The sequence below is a fragment of the Rhinolophus hipposideros genome, assembly GCF_964194185.1.
Source record: "Rhinolophus hipposideros genome assembly, chromosome: 2".
NCBI classification, from domain to species: Eukaryota; Metazoa; Chordata; class Mammalia; order Chiroptera; family Rhinolophidae; genus Rhinolophus; species Rhinolophus hipposideros.
In genome coordinates this window covers 37,018,664-37,041,758 of record NC_138048.1, presented here as the reverse complement: position 1 = coordinate 37,041,758, position 23,095 = coordinate 37,018,664, and the positions used below count along the sequence as shown (strand labels likewise).

Here is a 23,095-nt window from a genome sequence, read left to right as displayed (position 1 = left end):
ACACTGCAAGCTGTCATCTCAAATGATTCGTATCAGACGGATCACAGGTCACAACCACCCTACTTTCTGGCAGTTGAGAGGAGGCTTGTTTTAGGTCAAGCAGAGCAAAGAGCTAGTGCCAAATTCTTGTGAGCAGAATGTGTAAAGTCGTCTGGGAAAGAGACAAACCGACAGCAAGTCTTGATCTTCATGGATGGTGGTCAGAAAAATATAGAAGAATTTCTTCATAGGTATTGAGTGGCTCCTAAAATGTTTAGCGTTAATTCCCTTTATTATTTTTTTTTTGCATTAATTCCCTTTAAAAACCACACTGAGTAGAAAGAAACAGTCACTTTGCTTTCCCTCCACCTCTCTCTTCACTATTCCTGCCATCCCACCCCAACGATCTTAGAACATAAATCTGGTGAGGACTTGGATCCTCTCTTTCTCCTCTGTCTCATGTATTTTGCATTTTATATGGGTTCTATCTTTTACTTAGCAATGAAAACATTTTCTCTCCGTGCCCTGTAGGCTTTATTTACCTTCCTCAGCTCAAATGAGGTCATAGAAGACCTTACTCTCACCATATTCTCTTGTGCCTGTCCACATCTTGTTTATCTTCAGGAACACTTTTGTTCCTGCACAGGAACATGCAATCGTAAAAGTATTGATAGGGTCACCATAAATCTATACTCATTAGGTATGAATTTTATACTTTCCAACTTCCTCTAAAATTTAATTGCTCTTTGGAAGTTTTTTATTCTTAAAATTTACTTTGTTTTATTTTAAAACAAAATCCTTCCTCAGATTCTAATCCTGCCTTTTTGAACACTTCTTTTCAATAAATGATAAGATCTAACTGATACCATCAAGATCATTTAGTAAATCTTCTTTCTCCACTGTGTAAGTTATTCTTTTCACTTGTCGATTTCTTTCCTTCTGGTTCCAAAGAAGAAAACGTTCTTCCCCATAACTATTATTCACACGTCCTCCCCACCAAAACAAAACAAAACAAACAAAAAAACTAAAAATAAAGACCTTTCTTTGGGTACCAGTGATTAGATTTTGAGAGGAAAGCAAAGTCTTTCCATATCTGCCTTAATATGTCTCTTTGGCCAATGAATAGTATTCTACGTTTCTATTGCTGTTAACAAATCACTCCCAAACATTGTAGCTTAATACAACAATTTATGATTATCTCTCTTGGTTCTGGGGATAGACAGGCTTAGCTCAGATGGTGTTTGCGACTGGAGTCATCTGAAGGTTTATTCACCCACATGTCTGTCTGGCTTCTGGGCTGGGATAGCTAGACCAGCTGGGGGCTGGTTGGAAACCTCTCTCTCCATGTGACCTCTCCATGTAGCTAGCCTGGGATTCCTTCAAGTTTGGCAGCCCCTGAGGAGTTGGACTTCTTCCATGGCAATTCAAGGCACTAAGACCAAGTACATATTCCAAGAGACCAAGATAGAATCTGCAAAGACTCTTGTGAGGTAGATTTACACTGCAGTGAGTGACACTGTATGACTCCCATTGGTTACGAGTCACAGGGTATGAATACACAAGGGTATGAATATCAGGGAGTGTGGCTCATTGAAGGGCCACCTCTGTAGACTAGCTCCCACAAGTAGGCATATACCTCTCTACCTCCTCACTCCTTTAACCCCTGCAAAGCCTTTTATTTATCCTACTTTTCTTAATAGTGTTCCCTTAAATTATTCTTTCAAAGATAAGTAATCATTTCTTTTTCTCAAAACAACATGCCTGAAACCAAACTTACCACCTTCTCCTGAAGCTGGTGTTTCTTCTTGGCATTTTTGTAACTGGCACTCTGATTCTTCCCATTACCCAGGCTCTGAGGCCATACTTGATTACTTGTTTCCTCTCTTGTTCTTTGCTTTTCAGTCCATTATTACAGCAGGTCAATTCTGCACTAGTTTATAGCTTTCCATTCCACTCCCACTCACATATAGCATTTTCATTACCTTTTAACTGGACTATTGCAGTGGTTTCCTAAATTATCTTTTTTGCTTCTGGTCTTCTTTTTTCCAATCCATCCTATACAGTATCCATATTAATATTCTTAGACATGGCTTTATTAAATTATGTCCTGGCTTAAAAGTGAACTCTGAACTTCTGGTTCCAAGGTAAATGTGCCTTTTCCAAACTAAATCTTCTCCATGGAATGCTCAATTTCAACTTCCCATATTAAAATTTATGTTTCTAAATTCCTGCAGCACTTCTGGGTCTTCTTGCACTGCTGCATTATATAGTCTTTTAACTTTGCTTAAATAGAAATCATCTCTAAGGCAGAAACTAGGTCTTATTTTACTCATGTTTACCACATGCAGTGCATAATCTGTGCATTCAATTATTAGCATTAACTTTTTACATATGCCTCTTGGGAATTCTGTGGCTCATAGGTTCAGTTACTTGCCCAAGGTCACACAGTTATATGGCAGACATGGGACTCAACTCCAAATTCTGTATGTATCTGTGGGTAACCACATTCTGCTGCTGTCTTAGATATTCGTTGGTGGGATAAATTGATTCTGTTCACTCTCATAGGCATATACATTATGCTGAACTTTTTTTTTTGAATTGTTTACTTTATCTTTTCTCGAATTATGATGCCAGAAATGCCAATACTCAATGGTACATTGGAAACGGAAGCATTTTCAAAAGCATATTATGCTGACAGAGAGGCCTAGGGAAATTTAGAACTTACAGGCAATCTCACAATTATTTTGATTATTTTGACTTCCCATTGGTTCCTGCATTTCTGGGAGGCAGCATTTTTATGAATCATTTTAAGAACCAGCTTTAAAATGAATGTGCATTATTCCATTAACCTCTTCTTTCCTGGTGTTCATGTCTATATTTACATTTTGAAGTTCTTTCAAAGCTACAACCTCTTTGAATGTCATATTCCTATACAGGCCACCTTTAGACAAACAATCCCGTGGCCCTTCACAGATCCTGCTTATGAAAACACTTTGTAAATTGAAAACACTTTACAGTGGTTAGCAGTACCCATGGATACTTACCATTTAAAGCTATGTCTAAGGCCAAGTACCTTTTCTGTCTGCTCAGGTGGCTGCCTACTCTGCAGATATGAACAGCCCAGCTGGGCTTTATTACACAGTCTTCTCTTGAAAAGTGGGGATTCTCTGGCTCCTTTTTTTTTTTGCCATTTCCACACACCACTGACTAGGTTGTCTTATAGAGACCTGTGTTCTTTCACTCTCAGCAAACAAGTGCCTAGCATAGCATATTCAGGGCCATAAACAGAAGTGCCATTACTCACACCTGGATGTGTTCCTCCTGGCACAGTTAATGGGTCATTTATTATCGGAGACAACATAAAATAAAGATGGTTCATATAGTCATCATATTTTTATCCAGTTTCCTCTGTGACCCAGGATTCATGACAATTTGAGCCTACTAGGATATTAGGAATCTAGTATTTGATCTTTTTCTTTCTTTCTTTTCTTTTTCTTTTTTTGCATCTGAACAGGCAGTTATCAGTTCAAAGCCTAATTCCAACCCTTCCTAGCTATGTGAATTTGGGCAAGATATTTAGCCTCTCTAAGTCTTTTTTCATTTATAAAACAATCTGAACTCGTGAGTGCTATTGTGAGGAAAACAATGAGCGTGCCAACTTTCAAAAGTGAGAACTAACATATTCAACATTTAAAATATGATTACAAATTTCAGACTATCTAAACACTGTTAGATTTATCACTAATATAGATTTCTTCTAGTGGCATCAAAGAGTATGGATAAATGAGTCTGCTTGGCATTTAACATCAGTGCTCTAACTTACGTGACGCTGATGGCATTGGATGAGTTCTAGTCACGGAATCTCTGCCAGGTCTGGTTTCACCACCAACAAGCCTGGGTGTCTTATGGAACATCTGTGAGCTAGAACTATATGACTTTTCTCATTAGTCTCCAAATAGGCATGCACCTGATTTGGTTCTTCACTTGTTTGCTGATCTGTGAATAATATGCTGACCAACTTAAAAAAAAAAAAAAAAGAAAACAAATTTAGGGTTTATAAGGAAAGCTTGACTGTGACCTCTAAGTAAACTTTAGTGGATATGATGGCCAGCCTCTCACTAAAGTCTGCAATAATTTGAGTGTCTTAGACACTTATAGTTTATTTTGTGTCAAGCATTGTATTTGGCCTTGAGGACATAAGAAGATGAAATCTAGTAGTCTTTCATAAGGAGGTTAGAACAGTCACTAGTGTAAGCTTAAGGAAAACAATGTTCAACACAGAGTAGACTCCAGATGGATATCTCCAAGACTTACTGATTCAGAAGTGTCCCAGAGGACCAAACCTGGCATCATCTTTTAAATGTTCCTGGTCCTTGGCCATTGTTATATCATAAGAATTGGGATAACATTGAGACGATTAGTTTTACCACCAGATTTCACCCTTTTCTTAATTGCCGTTAATGTGATCCCTTCTTTGCCTTGTTATCCTTCCATTTCTATGGCACTATTTGTTTGTAGAGGCAAGTCTCACAAGGCTATTGTATGGATTGATATTTAATACATATAAAAAGGAAAACATGCATGAGATTTCAAGATGGCAGAATAGGTGACTTCCTTTAAGAAAAAAAGAGCAAAACACAAAAACAGCTATGTAAAATCTACAGAATTGTGGATCTGTAGAACCAATAATATCATATTACCATGTTTGATCATGTTAATGACAAGAATAGAAATTATAGCTAGGTAAAGAGGATACCAACATCTTACATTTGGCAGCTCTTGGTCCTGAGAAAATTAGGTTTCAAAGTCACTAGCATTAGTTTTCAGAGAATGGCAAGAATCTATTGATTGGATTGGTTATCTAAACCAGGTAGAAGTGCAAAGGCTGAATGGCATATCCTTTTTTCCAACCATGAAAAACCAAGTCTGATATGTTGCAGTTTGGAATAGAGTTATCTTGAGCCTGAGACCTTAGTCATCAGGAGGATGATGTTGCTTTGACAGTTCAAATTTCTGTTATTAAGTGATTGTTGCTCAGATCCATCTACTTTCTCCCATTCTGGTTGGACAGCCCTCTGGATATCCTTCCTTCCTTCTCCTATCCCCTCCTGTCTTTCCCTCCTCTCCTTTTGCACCGCCCCTCTGTTTATTGAGCCCCTAGTATGTGCTAGGCACTATTATAGACACTGGAGGAATATCTGTGATCAAACAGAATCTTTACCCTCATGAAAAACAGCTAGTTTTTTTATTCTAGTGGTACAGAAAGATGGTTAAATATATATAATTTCAGGAAGTGGTTATGTACTTCATCAGTGTTTGACATGTCCTTCTTCAGAAGAACAAAGAATTCTGAAGAGGGTCCCAGTACCCAAATAGTTGGGTTTCTCTATTGACATCTATAACCTGAGAAGTTGTTGGGACCTCTTAGGGACCCAGACTCTGAGTTTACTGTGTTTGCTTAAATTAGAAGATGTGCTTTCCCAATACTGGCTGTGGTCTTCAGGACAGAAGAGAGCACAAGGGTCCCAGGAACCATCCCTCCTCTACCCTCCCTCCTTATGAAGCTAATTCAGTATAGATTCTATGAGTCACATTCAGCCTTTTTATCTCAATTCAAAGGCTGATGCTGAGAAGCTCTGTAGTCTGTATAAAGAGCACTTGAATGAAGAAAATGTAAAACTGGATGAAGTGACTCAGTTGGCAAATGACCTGACAGCACAGAAGACAAAGCTATGGAGTGAGAATGATAAGTAAATATTCTCTTTCACTTATGAATGAATTTCAATCCCAGCAGACTGGTGGAGGGGACAGCTGAGATAATGAATAAACCACTGAGCCTGAGTGGGCCCTTAGATTCTAGGGGATGAATGAGGCTTCTGATAAACCCTTGTCTACAAACATAATCTTGTCTGGAAAGGATTACCTCTATGCCACGTTGGGAGGCCCTGCCTAGCTCTCTTCCATGAAAGGGAAAACCAATATGCAGTTGGCTGAAACAGTACTCAAGATCAAAAGATGGTAGAGGCTGTTCCCACAGTCTACAAGACATGGCATTTTATAATGTCTACCTCATTGAAATAGGCATTTTTTTTTTCTCTTTCTCAATAGTGAGCCCATCCCTTCTGGTTTTCTCTTTTTACACTCAGGAAAAGCCATAGTGTGTACAATGGTCTACAAGGGCCATATTGTTGGGCCCCTTATTACCTCTCTGCCCTCTGCCACTACTTTCCCTTTTCTCATTCTCCCTTGGTCACGTTGAGCTCCTTGCTGTTGTTTTCCGCACAGCAGGCACAATCACGCCCTAGAGTCTTGCCCTAGCTATTTCCTCTGTCTGGAATCCCCTCTTCATTCTGCTGAGACTTGAAGATGAGGGTTAATCAGTTACCTGGGGGAAGTTAGGATATGCTGTACTGGGAAGGGGATATTTGAGCACTCTCAAACTGCTTTCTCCATGTGCTTCTTTTTTTCACAGTATTGAATACCTTAAAGCAAACTACTTACTTGACATAATAAATATGATTATTTGTCTCTCTCCATCTGCCAGAATGAAAACTTTGTGAAGGTGGGGGTGTCTTTGTTTTGTTCACTGACATGTATCAATTACCTAGAACAATATCTACTCCTTGTTGGTGCTCCACAAACATTTGATAAATAAATTAGAAGTAGAAAAATATCCCTTGGTATGCTCTCTACTATCAACCACTATTGATAGTTGTATGTTTTTGGGGGTTGATTTTTTAAACAATATTTTTTCCAATCTTTTACATTGTGGCAATTTTCAACATAAGAAACATCGAAACCTGTAGAGAATTTTATGAATTCATTTGAGTCAAACTGATGACAATTGCTAGAAAGCAAACTCTCAACAGATTGAGAAAATACTCCAGAGAATGGCAGTTTTACAGCTTATTTTATGTATTACAATAAAAGGAGGAGACCTAAGGAGGGTTACATGAAATCCACTGGTGCTAGATTAAGAGGGTCGAAGAAAGCAAAGTGGTTAAATTTCTGGGACTGGATAGAAAGCAAAATGGAGAGACATTTCTTTTACATTGGTATGGACAGGATAGTTAACCTTGTACAGCACATAGAGATGGTATGTGGGCAACAAGATAACAGCAAGGGGTTCTGTGGTCTCATGCTCTGGTGGCTGTGCTTTGACGGGTCTGGAAAAGAAGATTACTGTGACGTTCTGAGGGTATGTTATCTTAGATGCAAAAAGACAACAGACAGGCTCTGTTAAGGTAATGATTGACCTTTGTCAAGAAAGCTTTGTCACGACTACCTGCCATGACTTTCTTTCAGTTAGGAATTTTCATTTTCATACCATCCTCTGTGGTTACTTCCAGTCTCTGAGTTTTTAAGGACGGTCATGCAGGCCTCCCCTGAAGTTGTCAGGTTTAGAATGTGGCCCTTTTTCATTCACATAATCTAATTGGAGTTCTTATTACATCTTGACCCAGAGTATATATCTTTTTAATATTCTGTGTGACACAACCAGAAGTATGAATAAAGCACTTCTGTTTCATACTGAAGTATAATGTGTGATTAAGTTCTGAGCTGAACTAAAGACTTTTTTCAGAGTATCACATTTACTTGAACAATTGAAAAACACACTATGCTTATTCAGACTTAGATATTTGGCAGACAGTTTTTAGAAAATAAAGTTAGCCTGAACTTCATGGAAATAACTGTCACTATTCATTGCCAATCATAAAATTGGAGGTTTTAGGCAAAAATTTAGATTTTGGAACACATTATATGCCATCATGAGTTTGATGGTTCTCAAGTCTTAAAGACTTTTCTGATGAGACCAGTGGTGATGTTAACAAATATGATTTTTTAGTATTGTATAATAAAATCTGTCAACATTTGGAAGATCTGCATAAAGCCGTGACCATATATTTTTCAAATCGCTATTGTATGATGTTACAAAATCATGTGTGGGTAGAAGATACAATCTAAGTTTGAGATAAACCCATAAATTTTAATGGAACAGTAAACAATTTCATTGATATGGTTTATTCTATATCAATTGCAACTAAACCTTAAGAAATTTCTATTTCTTGAATTTTGGTGTAGTAGCAAATAATGGTCACAAATTATCTGAAAAAACTATGAAAATATCTTTTTCTTTTCAACTGCTTATCAATGACAGGCTGGATTTTTTTTCACATACTTCAACAAAAAATGATATATAACAAAAGATAGAAATCAGAAGCAAATATGAGAATCCAGCTGTATTTTATTAAGCCAGAAATTTTTTAAAAATGTGAAAAAATGCTATTTTTTGCCCTAAATTTTCTTTTTTTGGAGACTATAGTATTTTTTCCCTAAAAAAAGTGTTTTTTATGTTAGCATGTTAACACAGCATTAAAATTTTTATTATCATTTTTAAATTAACTAATACACATTTTAAATTCCTCTTTTACATTCTAATACATTATCTATTAATGTAAAACCCACATAAACAAAATCTCTTTGAGGTCCTCAATCATTTTTAAGCATACGACGTGTTCCTTAGACCAAAAAGTTTCGGAATTGCTACTTTAGCCCACACAGGTGCTTCCTTATAATGGTTAGAGTTTTAGAACTTTTTTGTAGTAAGAGGGGTAGGGGTCATAAACATTTGGAGCTTCATTGTTACACTAATTGTACTACAGAAGCAATGGCCTTTGCCCAGGATTTGCTCAGCTTTTAGTACCATTTCTAATAACCAAAGCATTTCTGTCCTATCATTAATGAAATAAGCTAATCAGAGAGGGTAGACTGGAATGTAATAGAATTTCCCCTCTCATGGCTACATTCTCTACTATTTAATGACTACTTCTAACATTTATTTAGCAATTAGTCTACAAAATACATTCACACTCATTTAATTTTCATTAACAATCTTTTATTGTTATCTTCATTTTACAAGTGAAGCCAAGAAGTGTAATTATGTAAAAATTATATGGTCAGAAATTGGTAGCGCCACACATAATAAACAAGGGGGCAGGCATAGAAGAAAGAATGTGTTCTGCAGGGTCCAAAACTTAATTTGAATCTACCTTCACCAATTACTGGCAATGCATATTGATGTCTCAGTCACATTTAAGTAAGCTGCCCTGTTTCTCCCTTTGCAAAATGGGTAATTTAATACCTATGTTATTAAGGAGTTATGAGAATTAAACTAGATAATATGCATAAAATACCTATTGCATAGAACAGTCTCATAACTGGTAGCTAATATTATCTGTTATTAACTAACACTTACTACTAAAATCAGTTCTTTATTAGGGCTCTCTTAAGAGTCCCAGGAAAGATCATTGCCATGATTTTGCTGATAACTGGACTCTCAGACCCTTTCTAAATATCAGAATATGTGGGTAGGAGTCATTTTGGTTTCCTTTAGATCAACACGTTAAATGGGGGAGGCAGTATATGAGCGAGACCCTGATCAATTTACTTTGTGAACTTTTTCTGTAGGTGAGTTCCTAAGGAGGGTGGAAGAAAAGGAGGCTTGATAAACCAAGTTTCCAGGGAGAAGAGCACTTTCACTCAGCCAACTGAAGAACTGAAAGGGCAGCTGGAAGAGAAGACCAACGTAATGTATCTATTTTTTCTCACCAGTAGCTTGACCATATGTTAAAAAAAAAAAAAGAAAGAAAGAAAGAAAGTCCTTGATGGGTCAGCCTGACTATCTTCTCATATAAAAGAAGAAATGAAAGTGCCCTAGAAGTTATGGGAAAACTTTGTTAGACCTTCTATGTATCGGGATCTTCCTCAGTGATTCAAACTGCGTCTTTAGTTTGTCAGATTTAGAGCAAGCAAAGGATGTGTTTCCATTTTACATTATTACTCGAACAGAAATTCAGCAAGGCTCTTTATGGATCTTTGATTTTGAATTGCAACAAGAAGTGGAATTAAATCAAAGACCAGAATGAAATCAATGGGTCTGGCTGAGCTCAAGATCACTTTTAAATTGTCAATAAATTATAGATATTAGTCATTTCCAAAGTGAATATATAATGTTGCTAGTAGGTGACCCCGGTGAAAGTGTTTCTTTGAAGTGAAAGCATAATGACTATCATGAGAGATGAATTCTATGAGCCCTGGTATTTCAAGCTAATTCTTAGTTCACATTCAAGGGATCTTGTGACTAAGACCCCGCAGTGCCTCACTGGTGTATGAGCTCCCTGCAAAGGCATCTAGTCTGAGGGTGAGGTCATCAAGGCTTCACACTTCTGTTTTTAAATATTTTATTCTTTTCCCTTTACTTTTCTCATTTTCTATATTCTATATAAAGTTTGAAATGACTACCCTGGTTTGTACATCTGGCATTACGCTAGATACTTCTCTCATGTTATCTCAATCTTCATATAAGTCTTATAAAGCAGGTAGGATTATATCTTTATATATGAAGAAACCAAACTCTGAGATGACAAATAACTTTCCCAAGGTCATACAGGCCGGAGTAGACTATGAGAGAATTTCAGCATGTAGTGAAGTGATTTGATTTATATTTTAGAACAGCGTTCTGGCTGCCTTCCCAGTGGCTTCCAATTGGCCTACAAGACCCCTTTGCTCTGGCTCCAGCCTCCTTCTGCACCTTAGGTCGTACATCTGCTTCCCTCATTTACTCCCCTCCAGTTGCCCTGGCCTCCTCTTTGCCTCTTAAACAGACACCATCATTCCTGCCCTAGGACTTTTATAGCTGCTGTTCCCACTGCTTGAAGGCCCTTCCCCAAGGTCTTTGGAGATGACAAGGAGCCAAACATTCTACACCGTGTCAATCTGTTGTATTGCCTTAGTATGGTTAGCTATTTTATTTAAGTTGTATTATATTAATTGGGTTATATATTTCCTTTGTGTATCCTCTCACTCCTTCTTGGCTCCTTAGTGCAAAGACTTTGTCTTCGTCCCATTTATTTCTGAAACATTAATCCCTAGACAGGTGCTCAATAAATATATATTAAATAAGAGGAAGGGTCCCCAGTTGAAGCCAAGCTTATCAGGTTCCAAAGCCTGCTCCCTCTCAAGGCCACTAGGTATAGTTGCCCCTCATTCCCCACCCTCGGGTGTCTGACTGAGGTTGCTATTAACTCAGCTGGGGCTCACAGAACTGCATCTACCAAAGAATATGCCTTTTTCTAAGGTGTAAAGGACACATGAGGACTGGCGGACATCCCGCTTCTTCCCACTAGACTAGGTTATCTCCTGGGAACTCGGATGCTAGTTTAACCAGACTGCCATGTTAGTGATAGAAATGTTCATGTTAGTGATAGAAATGTTAGCTAAACTCAGCTCTCTTGTCCAATAAATACAGTAGCCATTACTATACAACAGGGAGCTACTTACATTTAAATTGATGCTAATTAAAATTGAATAAAATTAAAATTCAGTTTTGCCCACACATTGTACTGGGGATATTTTCAGTGTTCAGTACGTACATGTGGCTAATGGTTACCATATCGGACAGTGTACATTATGTAGAGAATATACTCATAACTATAGAAAGTTTTATTGGATAATGTTGTTTTAAAGTGATGTAATAAAGTTTTCCGAGATTTACTTGTGAAACAAAAGATTTTGTTTTTCTCATCAATGGAATGAAAATGCTAGACTAAATCTCAGTGGTCCTTTCTAGTCCAAACAAGACCTGAGTCTTATATATTGCTAAATATAAATCCTATTGCCTAAATGAAGGGAATATTCTCCTTGCTCCTTTTTCACTCTCCACTATTTCCAGAACTCCACGTCTGTCTATTGTTGAAGCCCACATAGTCAGGCTGGCATTTCCCTAAATAGAACTCTCTTTCCTGTTTTAACAGCAGCAATTAGATACTCTGTCCTTTCTCTTCTTGTTCCAAATTCTCTTCCTGATATTATCTTACTAGGTTCAGGTTCAGCTTAAATGTGTGGCAGGTTGTTATTAACCTTATCTAAAAAAAAGAAAAAAGAAAAAAAAAATGATGTCACCTCCAAGTCTTTTGTTAATGGTGGTGGAGCCTTTTTTCCAATGTGTGTTGCTCCCCATATCATCATAGAGTGCCCTGGCCCAGGCCCTGCAGTCAGCCAAGTGTGACGGTGACCTTCTACAATATGAGAGCGATATGAGGAAGAGCAAGAGGCCAAGGCTGAGCTGCCCTGGGCCCTCTCCAAAGGCAATGCCGAAATGGTGCAGTGGAGAATGAAGTATGAAGATGATGCCATCCAGAGAGCTGAAGACATGGAGGGTGCTAAGTGAGTGAGTCGGGCCAGGGCACCCTGGACCTGGAGTTAGTTACACAGAGGAGCATGAGAATAGTGACTGCGTCTTTAAGACCTCATGTGTGCATCTAACAAATCCTTGCCAAGTGCATGAATAAGCCTGAGATTGAAGCTAAAACAGCCACCAGTGGCAAGAAGCACATGCTCAAGAGTGGATAAAAAATAAACGTGATTATGCAAAATGATAAAGACTAGAGAGAGGTCCTGGGGAAAGAAAGGAGGCTCTTTCCAGGGACACAAGGGAAGTCGTCATAGAAGACGTGATTATGAGCTATGGTTTAAGAATGGGCTAGCACTTAAAATTCTATATTTCATTTGGAACACCAAAATTATTGAATCCATGCATGGAGGGGTCTCCATGCATTGAAGCACTTGTCTCTGGCATACAAATGTGTAGACTATGAAGTGGTCTGGGGACATGGACAGGGATAGTTGGAAACATGGTAGGATCTGTCGTCATGCCTTATGGGGCAAAGGTTTCATAAAAAAAAAAAAAAAATCATCCTCAGGTCACCTCTAGGGTTAGACTATCAAGTTCTTTTCAGGAACTACAGGAGTTTGGGAGCCCAAACGAATCAAGTCTTCGTATCAGGTTATAGCGCTGGAGTGTTTTGCTCAGAGATCGAAGGACTGCATATGTTGGAGAGAAAAATGTCAAGCCAACCCCAGCTTGTAATCATTAAAGGTTTACTCAAAAGAATGTGTCCCAGGCTTGGTAGCCCGGCAAAAATCCAGGACAGATGAATACATTTCTTTTTAGCTTCAACCAAAAATATTGTTTCTCAGTTCTTCACTTAAATCTTTGAGATATATTGTTATGCAGTTGTTCAACAGCTGCTGTGTTCTGTCCCAGAACAGGTACCAAGTAATCCATCTCTGTGGCCAAAGTAACTTAAAAAGGGCTTTGGGATGACAGATACTAAAAATACCTGTAGTAGATGTTTTACAAACTCTGGACCACAGAAAAGTGGGGCTTTCAAATGAAATGACTCTTTATTTCTAAAATATGGTATTTGATTCTAAAGTAACGATTTTTAGTCCTTCTAATGATGAAAGAATTTGGGTGAAAATGCCTACCAGTCATTCTGTTTGATGGTCTTTTTTTGAGGGGTAGAAAAATTGCAAAAGTATATAGACTACTTTATGATCACAAGTATTTCTTGGAACTAACCAATTGTTGTTCTATTTATTGTACATGGCAACTAAAGAAAAATAATTGCTAACCATGGTAATAGCTGAAGACTATTTTCTCTTTAAACTTAAACATCAGTTAAATTAAGCATTATCTATATTATACTTTCCCTTTAAGTCACCTCAAGGAGGCAGAGCCACACAAAACATTTGAGGATTCTATTTATTTGTTGTTGTTGGAAAGTTGAGGACTGGCGGCTTTGATTTCCATGATGAGATAGTTTAGCAGAATGTAGCTCACCTGAGACCCAGTTGACTGCTTCTGAGTTCTAAGTGCCCCGAGGATAGAGATTTGGTTTCTTAATCTGCTGTGTCCCCTTGCATAGTTTATACAACTAAGTTGTTCCTTATAGTTGGTAAATTGAAGAGCAAACTGATAGTTGGTATTAAATGTAACACAACATTATCAGTGAAATGAGGGTGACCAACTTGTCCCATTTGCCCCAGATTAGCCTGATTTTAACACTGATAGTCCCATGCCCTGGTGAAACCCCTTAGTTCTGGACAAACCAGCCTGGTTGGTTACCCAAAGTAAATTTCCTATTTTCTGGTATCAATGGAACATTTCTAAAATAGTTTAAATACATGTAATGATTTCACAAGACTCCTCTTTTAGGTGGGATACACCATCAGACTCTCCTCTTTTTCCCCCCGACTTTATTGAAATGTACTTGACCTAACATTGTGTAAGTTTAAGGTATACAATGTGATGATTTGACACATGTACATATTGCAGAATCTTTGCTACAATAAAGTTAGGTAGCACATTCTCTACCCCCTATAATGACTTTTTTTGTTACTGTTGTTATGGTGAAAATATTAAAGCTCTATTCTCATAGCAACTTCCAAATATATAATACAGTACTGTTAACTATGGCCAGCATGTGGTACATTAGAACCTCCTCTTAACAGATAAGGACATTGAAGCAAACATGTGAAGTGACCATGCTTAGAAAGCCAGGAAGCAAAGAAAAGTAGTTAGGGCACATTTCCTTCCTGGATGCTGAACACAGATTGGTCAGGATTGCATCAAAAAGGGGCTTTGTGACCACATTGCTCTGTTGGGCTGGTTGTATGGCACATGTGAATTCCTGAGGACCTCCTTCTGCTTAATAACAGTGGCTCAGGATAAGCTTTGGCACACACAGTGCCTTTCATCTAAGAAGTGCAATGAGTAAGAAGGGGGACTGCCAGTGTCCCTGCAAGAGATGTGAGCAAGAGAACACATTTGATCCATTAAAAAGTTCCAAAGCACTGTATTGTGGGGGTGGGGGAAGAGGCACTTTAATAAACCACTCATCTCAGGGGATGCGCATGGGAGCTAAAGCACCCCCTTAGGGGCCAGGGGACCTGTTACGTGAGTATAATGATAGGATGGATTGGGGTATATATATTTGGGCAGAAGAGCTGAGGTGGAAAAAACATTCAGAGAAAAAAAAAGAATTTTGGCATGTTTAGGTGCCACATGATAAACGGAAGAGAGAACAAGCAGGACGGAGCCAAAGAATGTTCCTTGGAAGCATGAAGCCAAGGAGCTCTTTAGAGAGTAGATGCGCCTAAGGATTTTTAACAGTTGCTTACTGTTGGTGGGGGGTTCAGTACAAACTTTCTCTTTTTCTCATTCCTTATGAAGTCATCAATTAAGTCTATATTGCTTATTTAAGGTAAGCAAATACTTATAGGAATTCAGAGATCCTGAGTTCCAAGTCCAGGATGGCAAAGTGTAGGAGAAAATAAAGAGCCCATGGACACAGACATCTGGATTCCATAGGTACAACGAGGTCCTTTTCAAACACGCGGTACTTTTGCTGCATATTATTAAGCAAGCCTCAGGGGCCACCCTATTTTGTACCCAAGCACTATCTTTAATCAAGGACAAACTGGATGGACTCCCAGAGGGCTGTGGCTTCACTCACCCTTTGTGTCTGCCCTTCTCAGGAAGAAGCTGGCAATTAGGTTGCAGGATGCTGCGGAAGCCACGGGGGTGGTCAATGCCAGAAATACCTCCCCAGAGAGGGCCAGGCACCGGCTGCAGCTTGAGCTGGGGGACGCCCTGTTGGACCTTGGAAAGGCCTGCTCTGTGGCAGCCGCACTGGACCAGAAGCAGCGGCACGTTGATAAGAGCCTGGATGACTGGAGGCAGAGGCATGAGGAGTCCCAGGCGATGCTGGGCGCCTCAGAAGGGGGCCCTGGCCGTCAGCACCCAGCTCCTCAGGCTCAGGCATGCCTATGAAGAGAGCAGCACAAGCCAGGAGAGCCTCCAGAGGGAGAACAAGAACCTCCAAGGTACTCGGAGCCAGAGCTGGCGCAAGGAGCTCAGGCAGAGCCCAGATTCAAGGGCAAAGCTCTGCCATGGCAGATGCCTCAACATGGGCATGGTCCCACTCAGGTTTTAACGTTTCCATTTCTAATACTCAAAAACAAAATTTTCACTACAAATATTACTTTTATTAAATTAATTCTAAACATAAGACTACTTTTCTATCGTTAGCCCCAATTCCACTCTGTAAAGCAGGGGTGTCCAAACTGCGGCCCGCAGGCCAACTGTGGCCCGCAATCCATTGTTAATTGGCCCGCAGCAAATTCCAAAAATATATTTAGTTTACTTAAATAAACCAGGTGAGGCAATACGTACTTCACCTCGAGTGAGTTGCCCGGCTGTTTGTGTATTTTACCGGATATGGCCCTTGGTGGAAATCGTTGAAAAAAGTTCGGACAACCCTGCTGTAAAGGAAGCCACTATTAAGAATTGTTTTATATCCATAACAAGATATTCTATGTATAGATCCACGCATGTGTTTTTTAGTCAAATTATACATTATTCTACAGATTTCATTTTTTTATTTCTCAATGTATTTTCTAATTCAACAAATATTTCTATAGCTCATACTACGCGCCAGGCCCAGTTTTATATACAACTACTCATTGTTTCATTCTCAGAAGAGTCCTATGTGTTAGTTTCTTTATCTGTAAAATGCAGATGATATTGAGTCATGTAAGGTTAAGAACTTGTCCGAATTCAGTCAATAAGTAGCAAATTTGAGATTTGATCCGAGCTACCTGGACTCCATCGGACACACTTAACTACTGGGCTTTGACACCTTCCCATGTGCCATGCGCTTCTTTCATGGCTATCCATGGAGAACTCCACGTTATTGTTAATAGCTACATAGCGTTTTATAATAAGGATGACTAACATTTACTTAAGTAAACCTTATTCATTTTAGATATGATTTTTCACAATTATAAATCTATATTATACATCCCCGTACATGTATTTGTGGACATGTAAAAAAATATTTCATTCAGTTAGAGTTCTAGAAATGAAATTGCTGGGTTAAAGGAATGCATTTTTAAATTTTGAGATACAGCCAAGCAGCCCTTCAAAGAGGCTGCCAACTTATACCAGCGCCAAGAGTCATGTGCATTAAAACCCCGAGAGGCCCTGGGAGCAAGTTCATTACTATTAGAGGCATAAATAAAACTTGCTTTCTATGTTGACCTACATACTCCATGATCAGGTCTCTACCTGGACATGTGACAGGTGCTGGAATACTGGTTAGAAAAGTTTAGTTTCATCTGAACCACGTGGAGGGCTGGCTAACATACAGTTGGCTGGGCCCTACCTCCAGATTCGGTAGGTTTAGGAGGGGCGTCTGAGACTTTGCATTGCTAACAAGTTCCCACACAGGCCCGTGTTCTGGTTCTGCAGGTTAGGCCAGAGCTGCCAGTGTGGGGACCACGCTTGGCCTGGGATGGGATGTGGGCAGAGGTTTTTCTCCCCCCAAAAGCTCTCCAAGTGATTATAAGGTATGGTCAGATTAGAGAACCATTGTCCCACGTTTTCTCTGGTGAACCCCTCTTCTGGAGAGGGCTTATCAGAGAAGGATTTATTATTCACATGAGAATTGCCACCTAATGGGTTTGTTTCTGTAACTTTTAAAAAGTCTTGTCACATCACACTCCAGTCCAGGGTCTCAGAGGTGCAGGCAAGCTCTTGAGCTCCTTCTACTGACTCTGGACTGTGGCTATTTCCCAGAGCTACTCGGCCCTAATCCACACCTTTTAGGTACCTGAGGTTTCCTTCATGAAGAGGTGTAACTGACAATACCAATGTCAGGTGGTGGAGGTTTTCTCACTTTTGGATGCCCTATTCTGTCAAAGGTTTGTGCCCATGAGAGGCTAGCCACAAACCCTCAAGTGCATTGAGCTCCTTCCGATTCTTTGGTCTATCTGGGTGCGTTGTGTTGTCCTCTGGCAGACAATGACGCAGCTTATGCTTTAAGTTCCCATGCTAGTGTGGAGTGGACCCTGAGAAAACAGCAGCCACTGGTGTTGATAGCTAAGAATGTACACTGAAAGTGTAAGGATTCCAGGTCTGTTTTTTAGAGCACCCCCAGGTGAAATCTGTCCTGGCTCTTATAAGCAGGACAATGAAATACAGTTGTGCAGGTTGTTCATTGCACAAAACTCTAAGAAACATCATCCTCACCAGTTGCTGTGGGCAACTTTCTGGCAGATGACAAGAGAATATTCATATATTGAAAAAGAGATGCCTTTTTCTAATTCAAAGGTCCCATAGTGCCAGCAGTGGCCGTGCCATCAAGTTACCAGGAATGGCATGACCACAGTCCCAATGGGCCTCTGGGAATAGTCTGTTATGCCTGATAGCGTGGGTCTGAGACTGATTCCTGTCACTAACCTTGCTTTTCTTCCCTTTCCAGAAGAGATTTCTAATCTGAGAAATCAGGTGAGAGAAGGAAACAAGAACTTTGAAATGGAAAAGGTCAAGAAATGAATTGAACAAGAGAAGTCCATGTGGCACTGGAAGAAGCAGAGGTAATACCTTCAGGGAGCAAGGAAGGTTTTTATCATTGTGACAAAGCAGAAGATCTGCATTCCAACAATAACAACAACAATGACACAGTGATACTTATTCAAGTGTTACCTACATGTTAGGCACTATACCCAGTGCTTGATATGCATTATTTTATGTAATATTGGTAACCCCCCTAGCAAACTATTGTCTCATTTTATGTAACCCCCCTAGCAAACTATTGTCTCATTTTACAAATGAGGAAATTGAGGCTAAGAGAGCAGGCTAGGAATACTAGATGCAAATCTCCTGATTGTAATGAAAACAGGAACCACGTCTACCTAGTTCATCGGTTTATTCCCAGCACCTACACACTCACAGCTCCAAAGGTGGTCCAAGGACCATCTGCATGGGATCACCAGGGAGATTGGTAGAAATGTAGACTCTCAGGCCTTTTCCTAACTTCTTCCTCCCTAAATAATCAGTCAAAACCCTTTTTTTTCCCCAAAAAATTTTAGGTAATTTGTTTCGGAAAGCTCATCTTTGTGTGGGTGTTTGACAGGAGTATTTTCAGTGTTATGGATTAAAAGTTCAGGGAAAATTGCTGATTTTATTCGTTGGTGTATGCTAGTGATTGACAGGACTACGGAAAAGACCTTTTGCCAGAGGGTGAGCTAACATGTCCTCATCCTGTCACAGTAATTAAGTAGTTAACAAGCCCTTTAAAGCCTCTTTTCTCACAGCTGAGTTTCATTTTCTTGACCCACCCTTTGAATGAGTACCCAGTCACATTAAAATACAGCCCCACCCACTCACCTTCCAATAGAGAAAATGATTTTTAAGAGGCACAGCAGTCAGTTGTAGGCAGGGGCCTTTTGGAAGTGTGATAATGGAAAATTAGATCCCAGAGGCCTACTTTGTACCAAGCAGTGTCTGTTAAATTTATCTCACTGCTACATTTCTGTAAGAAGCCTGCCAGACATTAGCTGTGCCCTGCACGTAGAGTTGTCAAGTGGATGGCTCTTGACACCGGTCTTGCCTTTTTATGCATAATTGTTTTCCAAGGTGTAGAGGAGAAAAGAGCCACATACTAAACCTGACAAACTCAGGAGAGGCCTGCATAGCAGGCCCTACAAACTCAGAGACCAAAAGTAACCACAGAGGATGGTCTGAACATAAAAATTCCTAACTAAAAGCAAGTCATGCCGAGTAGTCACGTCCTGGGCCTGTAGCTTCCTTGACAAGGGTCAGTTTTTACCTTAAGTGAGCCTGTCTACTATCTTTAGCATCTAAGATAACATACCTTTGAAATGTCAGAGTGATCTTCATTTCCAGACCCCTCAGGACACAACCTCCCCAGCAGAGCATGAGACCACAGAATCCCTCATTGTTATCTTGTTTCCTACATACCATCTCTATGTGCTGTAAACGTTGTTTATTAACTATGCTGTACTCACCAATTTTTACTTTTTATCCAGTCCCAGAGATTTCCCCTTTGCTTTCTCCCACCCCCTTATCTATCAACAATGGGTTTCATATAACCCTCCTTACATCTCCTTTGATTCTAATATAAAAATAAGCTGCAAAATTGCCATTTTCCCAAGCATTTTCTCAATCCATTGAGATTTTGCTTCCTGGTAATTGTCGTCAGTTTGGCTCAAATAAACTCATACAAATTCTCTACAGGTCTGGATGTTTCTTATGTTGGCAATGGTCTTCTACATTTTATATAGAATCCTTTTAATTAACAGTATGGTATCCCCTAGCAAGGCTTGTCACCTTGTTTGAGTTGGTAAACCTTGTTTCACTTACTTGTTTCCTTTCGGTCTCTGGCCATCCTAGTTGGGACTTTCTAAAGCTACCACCTTAACCCAATGAAGTAACTGCTGTGTTAGAAATTTCAAGCACCATGACAATCCAATGTGAGATATGATTGGCCAGGGGTGATTTTAGATCTGTATAACATACCTGGGGTGCCAACAAAATGTGCACAAGTGGACACTTTGGTCAACGTTGCTCAAGCAGTAGTTTGCCGTAATCAGAAGTGTCTGGACGCTCGTGGTAACCACTTTGAGCACCTCTTGTAATTGCAGAAGTCAAACGTGACTTGTATTCATCTTTTGTTATCGGTATATATTGAGTATTACAATTTTAATACAGTTTTCCTTTCTTAAAATGTGTATACTTTTTTTGGCACCCTCTGCATAGGTATCTTTGTATATTAAGTTGACAGGCACTTACATCAAAGGTGAGAATAAACCCATAGCACTCATACTATTTAGTGCCACTAGATGGCATTCTATTCTATTGGAATTTTCTCAAGTTTTGTCTTCAGCCACATCCATAAATACTTCATCAACTTGGATATGTATTTGTAAAATTGGGTTATTTATTTTCCTGGGTGAGCCTTCATGAGAAACTTTATCAGATTATTTTTGAAGTCACAGAATTCAAATTATCCTAGGTCATCTTCTTCAAAGATGCACTTTCTCAATGCAATCTGGAGGGTGAGAGGTGACAGTTTCCCCCGAAGGGGAAGGAAGGGTACAATTCCAAGGAGTAAATTGCTATCCAAGAGTTTGGTTTTGATTTATTTTCGTTTATATTGAAGGTAGTGTTGAGAGAACAGCAGCAAAGCCTTAAGCCATATTAAAATTTCCAACATCTTTCTTATTTTTATTGTGAGATTGCTACTCAGATTTACTTTTTACCTTTGGTGGTATGTGCTAAGCACTTCTCAGAAGAGGCTACTATAAAGATTACTCCTGCCCTCAGGACTGTCTGCCAATTGTTAACTGACCAATAGATTGTCATCACCCCTTGTGCCCTTTATAAACATCCGCTTCAGTATTCTCCAAATGTTTGTTTATTTAATTTCTTCTTCCATATAAATTTTATCTTTGGAATAGGCTTTAAATATGTAATCAAACCTTCACTTTTAAACTTCAATGGCCTTTATAATAACCCGGGCAGTAATTGCCTTGCTTATTTTTAAATATTCAAAGAAGCAAGAAATCGCCCTCCCTGTCAAAGCAATCCATTTGAAGTAGTAGTAATAATTGTGATAATGGCTCACACCAATGTTACATGTTGAGTACATCCTAAATTCCTTTATTGTTTTTCATATGACAGTATTTGTTCTGTTTCTTGCTCTGAGTGCTTTCAACTTTTTCTCTCTCTGTGATATCCAGAATTAAAAGATTTCAGGTGGAATTATCATCTTCCTTGTTCTAGCTTTGACACTTTTATTGATTCATCCCAAAGAAATTAATTGAAAAAAGTCAAGAGTAATAAATTTGAAAGTTTAGATATAGTCACAGACTAGATTGAAATTTTCTATTTCACAAATGCTTTAGAACTATAGTTCTTGAACGATAGCTGAAAACCTTAAGCATGTCAAAACTATAAGTGATATGACAAACAAAAAGCAATCACTTATCTTCTCATTCTGTTCCAATCTTCAGGGAACTGATTTGAACTTAGATCTCTCCCAGCAAATCTAAAGAAAGCTACATTAGAGATATATGTTTTGAAAAGAAGAAAACAAATTTTTGTCTAAAAGTGAACTTAATTTAGTGCTTTTTATTTATGTATTTCAGGGAGCTCTGGAACGTAATGAAAGCAAGATTCTTCGTTTCCAGCTTGAACTCTTGGAACTTGAAAGAAAGCTTTCACAGAAAGATGAAGAAATATAAACTTTTAGGTATTTAAGATTATTTTGATAAGAAACAGTTGCATATTTCGCAACTCTTGACTGAACAGAACTTGATGTATTTGGCTATTTTTATGACCCCTGTTGGAACATTTCCAAACTTAATCAGTCTAACCCTACATTAGAATCTTTCTGGTACACTCACCACTGTTATTATCTAGGAATACCTCCACACAATTACATTCAGCTTTTATGACTTTTGTTTTTTTAATATTTGAACAGCTTCTACTCTTATACAAAACTTTAAGAAAAACCTCACAAAAAGCACAATTAAGTGTGTAATTACTCTGTATACTGTCATGGTTCTTGTATAAAAAGTCTTTCTTGGGTATTCTAGAAACTGATAATGCTAAACAGTGGAGGAAAAGAGCTCAACATTTGATGCTGTCCATTCAAATTAATGTCAGATCAGAGTGAAAATTTCCCATGCCCCCTGCCTGTACTTGCGGTCATTTGTTTGGAGAGGGGCAAGCCAAGAGCTAAGCTTGCTTATTGAATCCCTGTTGAAGCAGCTGAGTCCTAATCGTCAGGAAACTGAATTAGACAGGACTCATGGGTGGCAGGATCTTTTCTTAGCTTCATCATTACAAGCTGATGACTTTAGACATTCTACTTCTTAGCTTCTCAGTGAAGTGAGGGGATAAAAGCAGCCCTATCTATGTCACAGAAGGTGGTAAGGGAGATCAGTAAGCTGATGTTGGCAAAGCTTTCCCAGCCTATGGATCAAAGGCACAATTATAAACACATGGAATGAACCATGATTATATTATCTATCTGATCTGTTCCCTTAAGTCAATGCCATATGTCAGCAAAGAAAATCATCGAACTCTGAGTTTCAATTGGCAACTTGCTTTCAATGTGTTTGTTAAGAAAAATTTTAAAAACCTGTACAATTGAGCTGGCCTCTTTCCCATAGCCCATTTTCAGACAAAACTCCCAGGGGGTCATTTTTTTTTAATGAGGATGTCAAGCCAAATTTGGCCCTCTGTATGCTTTGAGTTATCTTTGCTTTCACTCACAGGCACTTTTCCTCTCTAGGACTGACTGTGGTGATGCATTCTGGTCAACTTAAGAGGCTCTGAGTCAATGTCTAAAAGATTTTTTTTGATGAAGGGAGAAAACATTGGGCCTTGATATTTGCCCTA

General features: G+C 39.0%; 1 protein-coding gene across 1 annotated transcript in view; it reads left to right on the top strand.

Annotated features, from left to right (window-relative positions):
• The window catches only part of MYH15 (myosin heavy chain 15), a gene marked incomplete at its 5' end in the record, with an annotated part of 103,261 nt that overhangs the window by 65,496 nt on the left and 14,670 nt on the right, over positions 1-23,095 (top strand). The window contains 8 exon segments of the mRNA XM_081078816.1: positions 12,009-12,065; positions 12,068-12,204; positions 15,361-15,600; positions 15,602-15,708; positions 18,147-18,217; positions 18,221-18,236; positions 18,239-18,261; positions 21,838-21,930. Of these exon segments, the coding sequence (XP_080934942.1) occupies positions 12,009-12,065; positions 12,068-12,204; positions 15,361-15,600; positions 15,602-15,708; positions 18,147-18,217; positions 18,221-18,236; positions 18,239-18,261; positions 21,838-21,930 (744 nt within the window).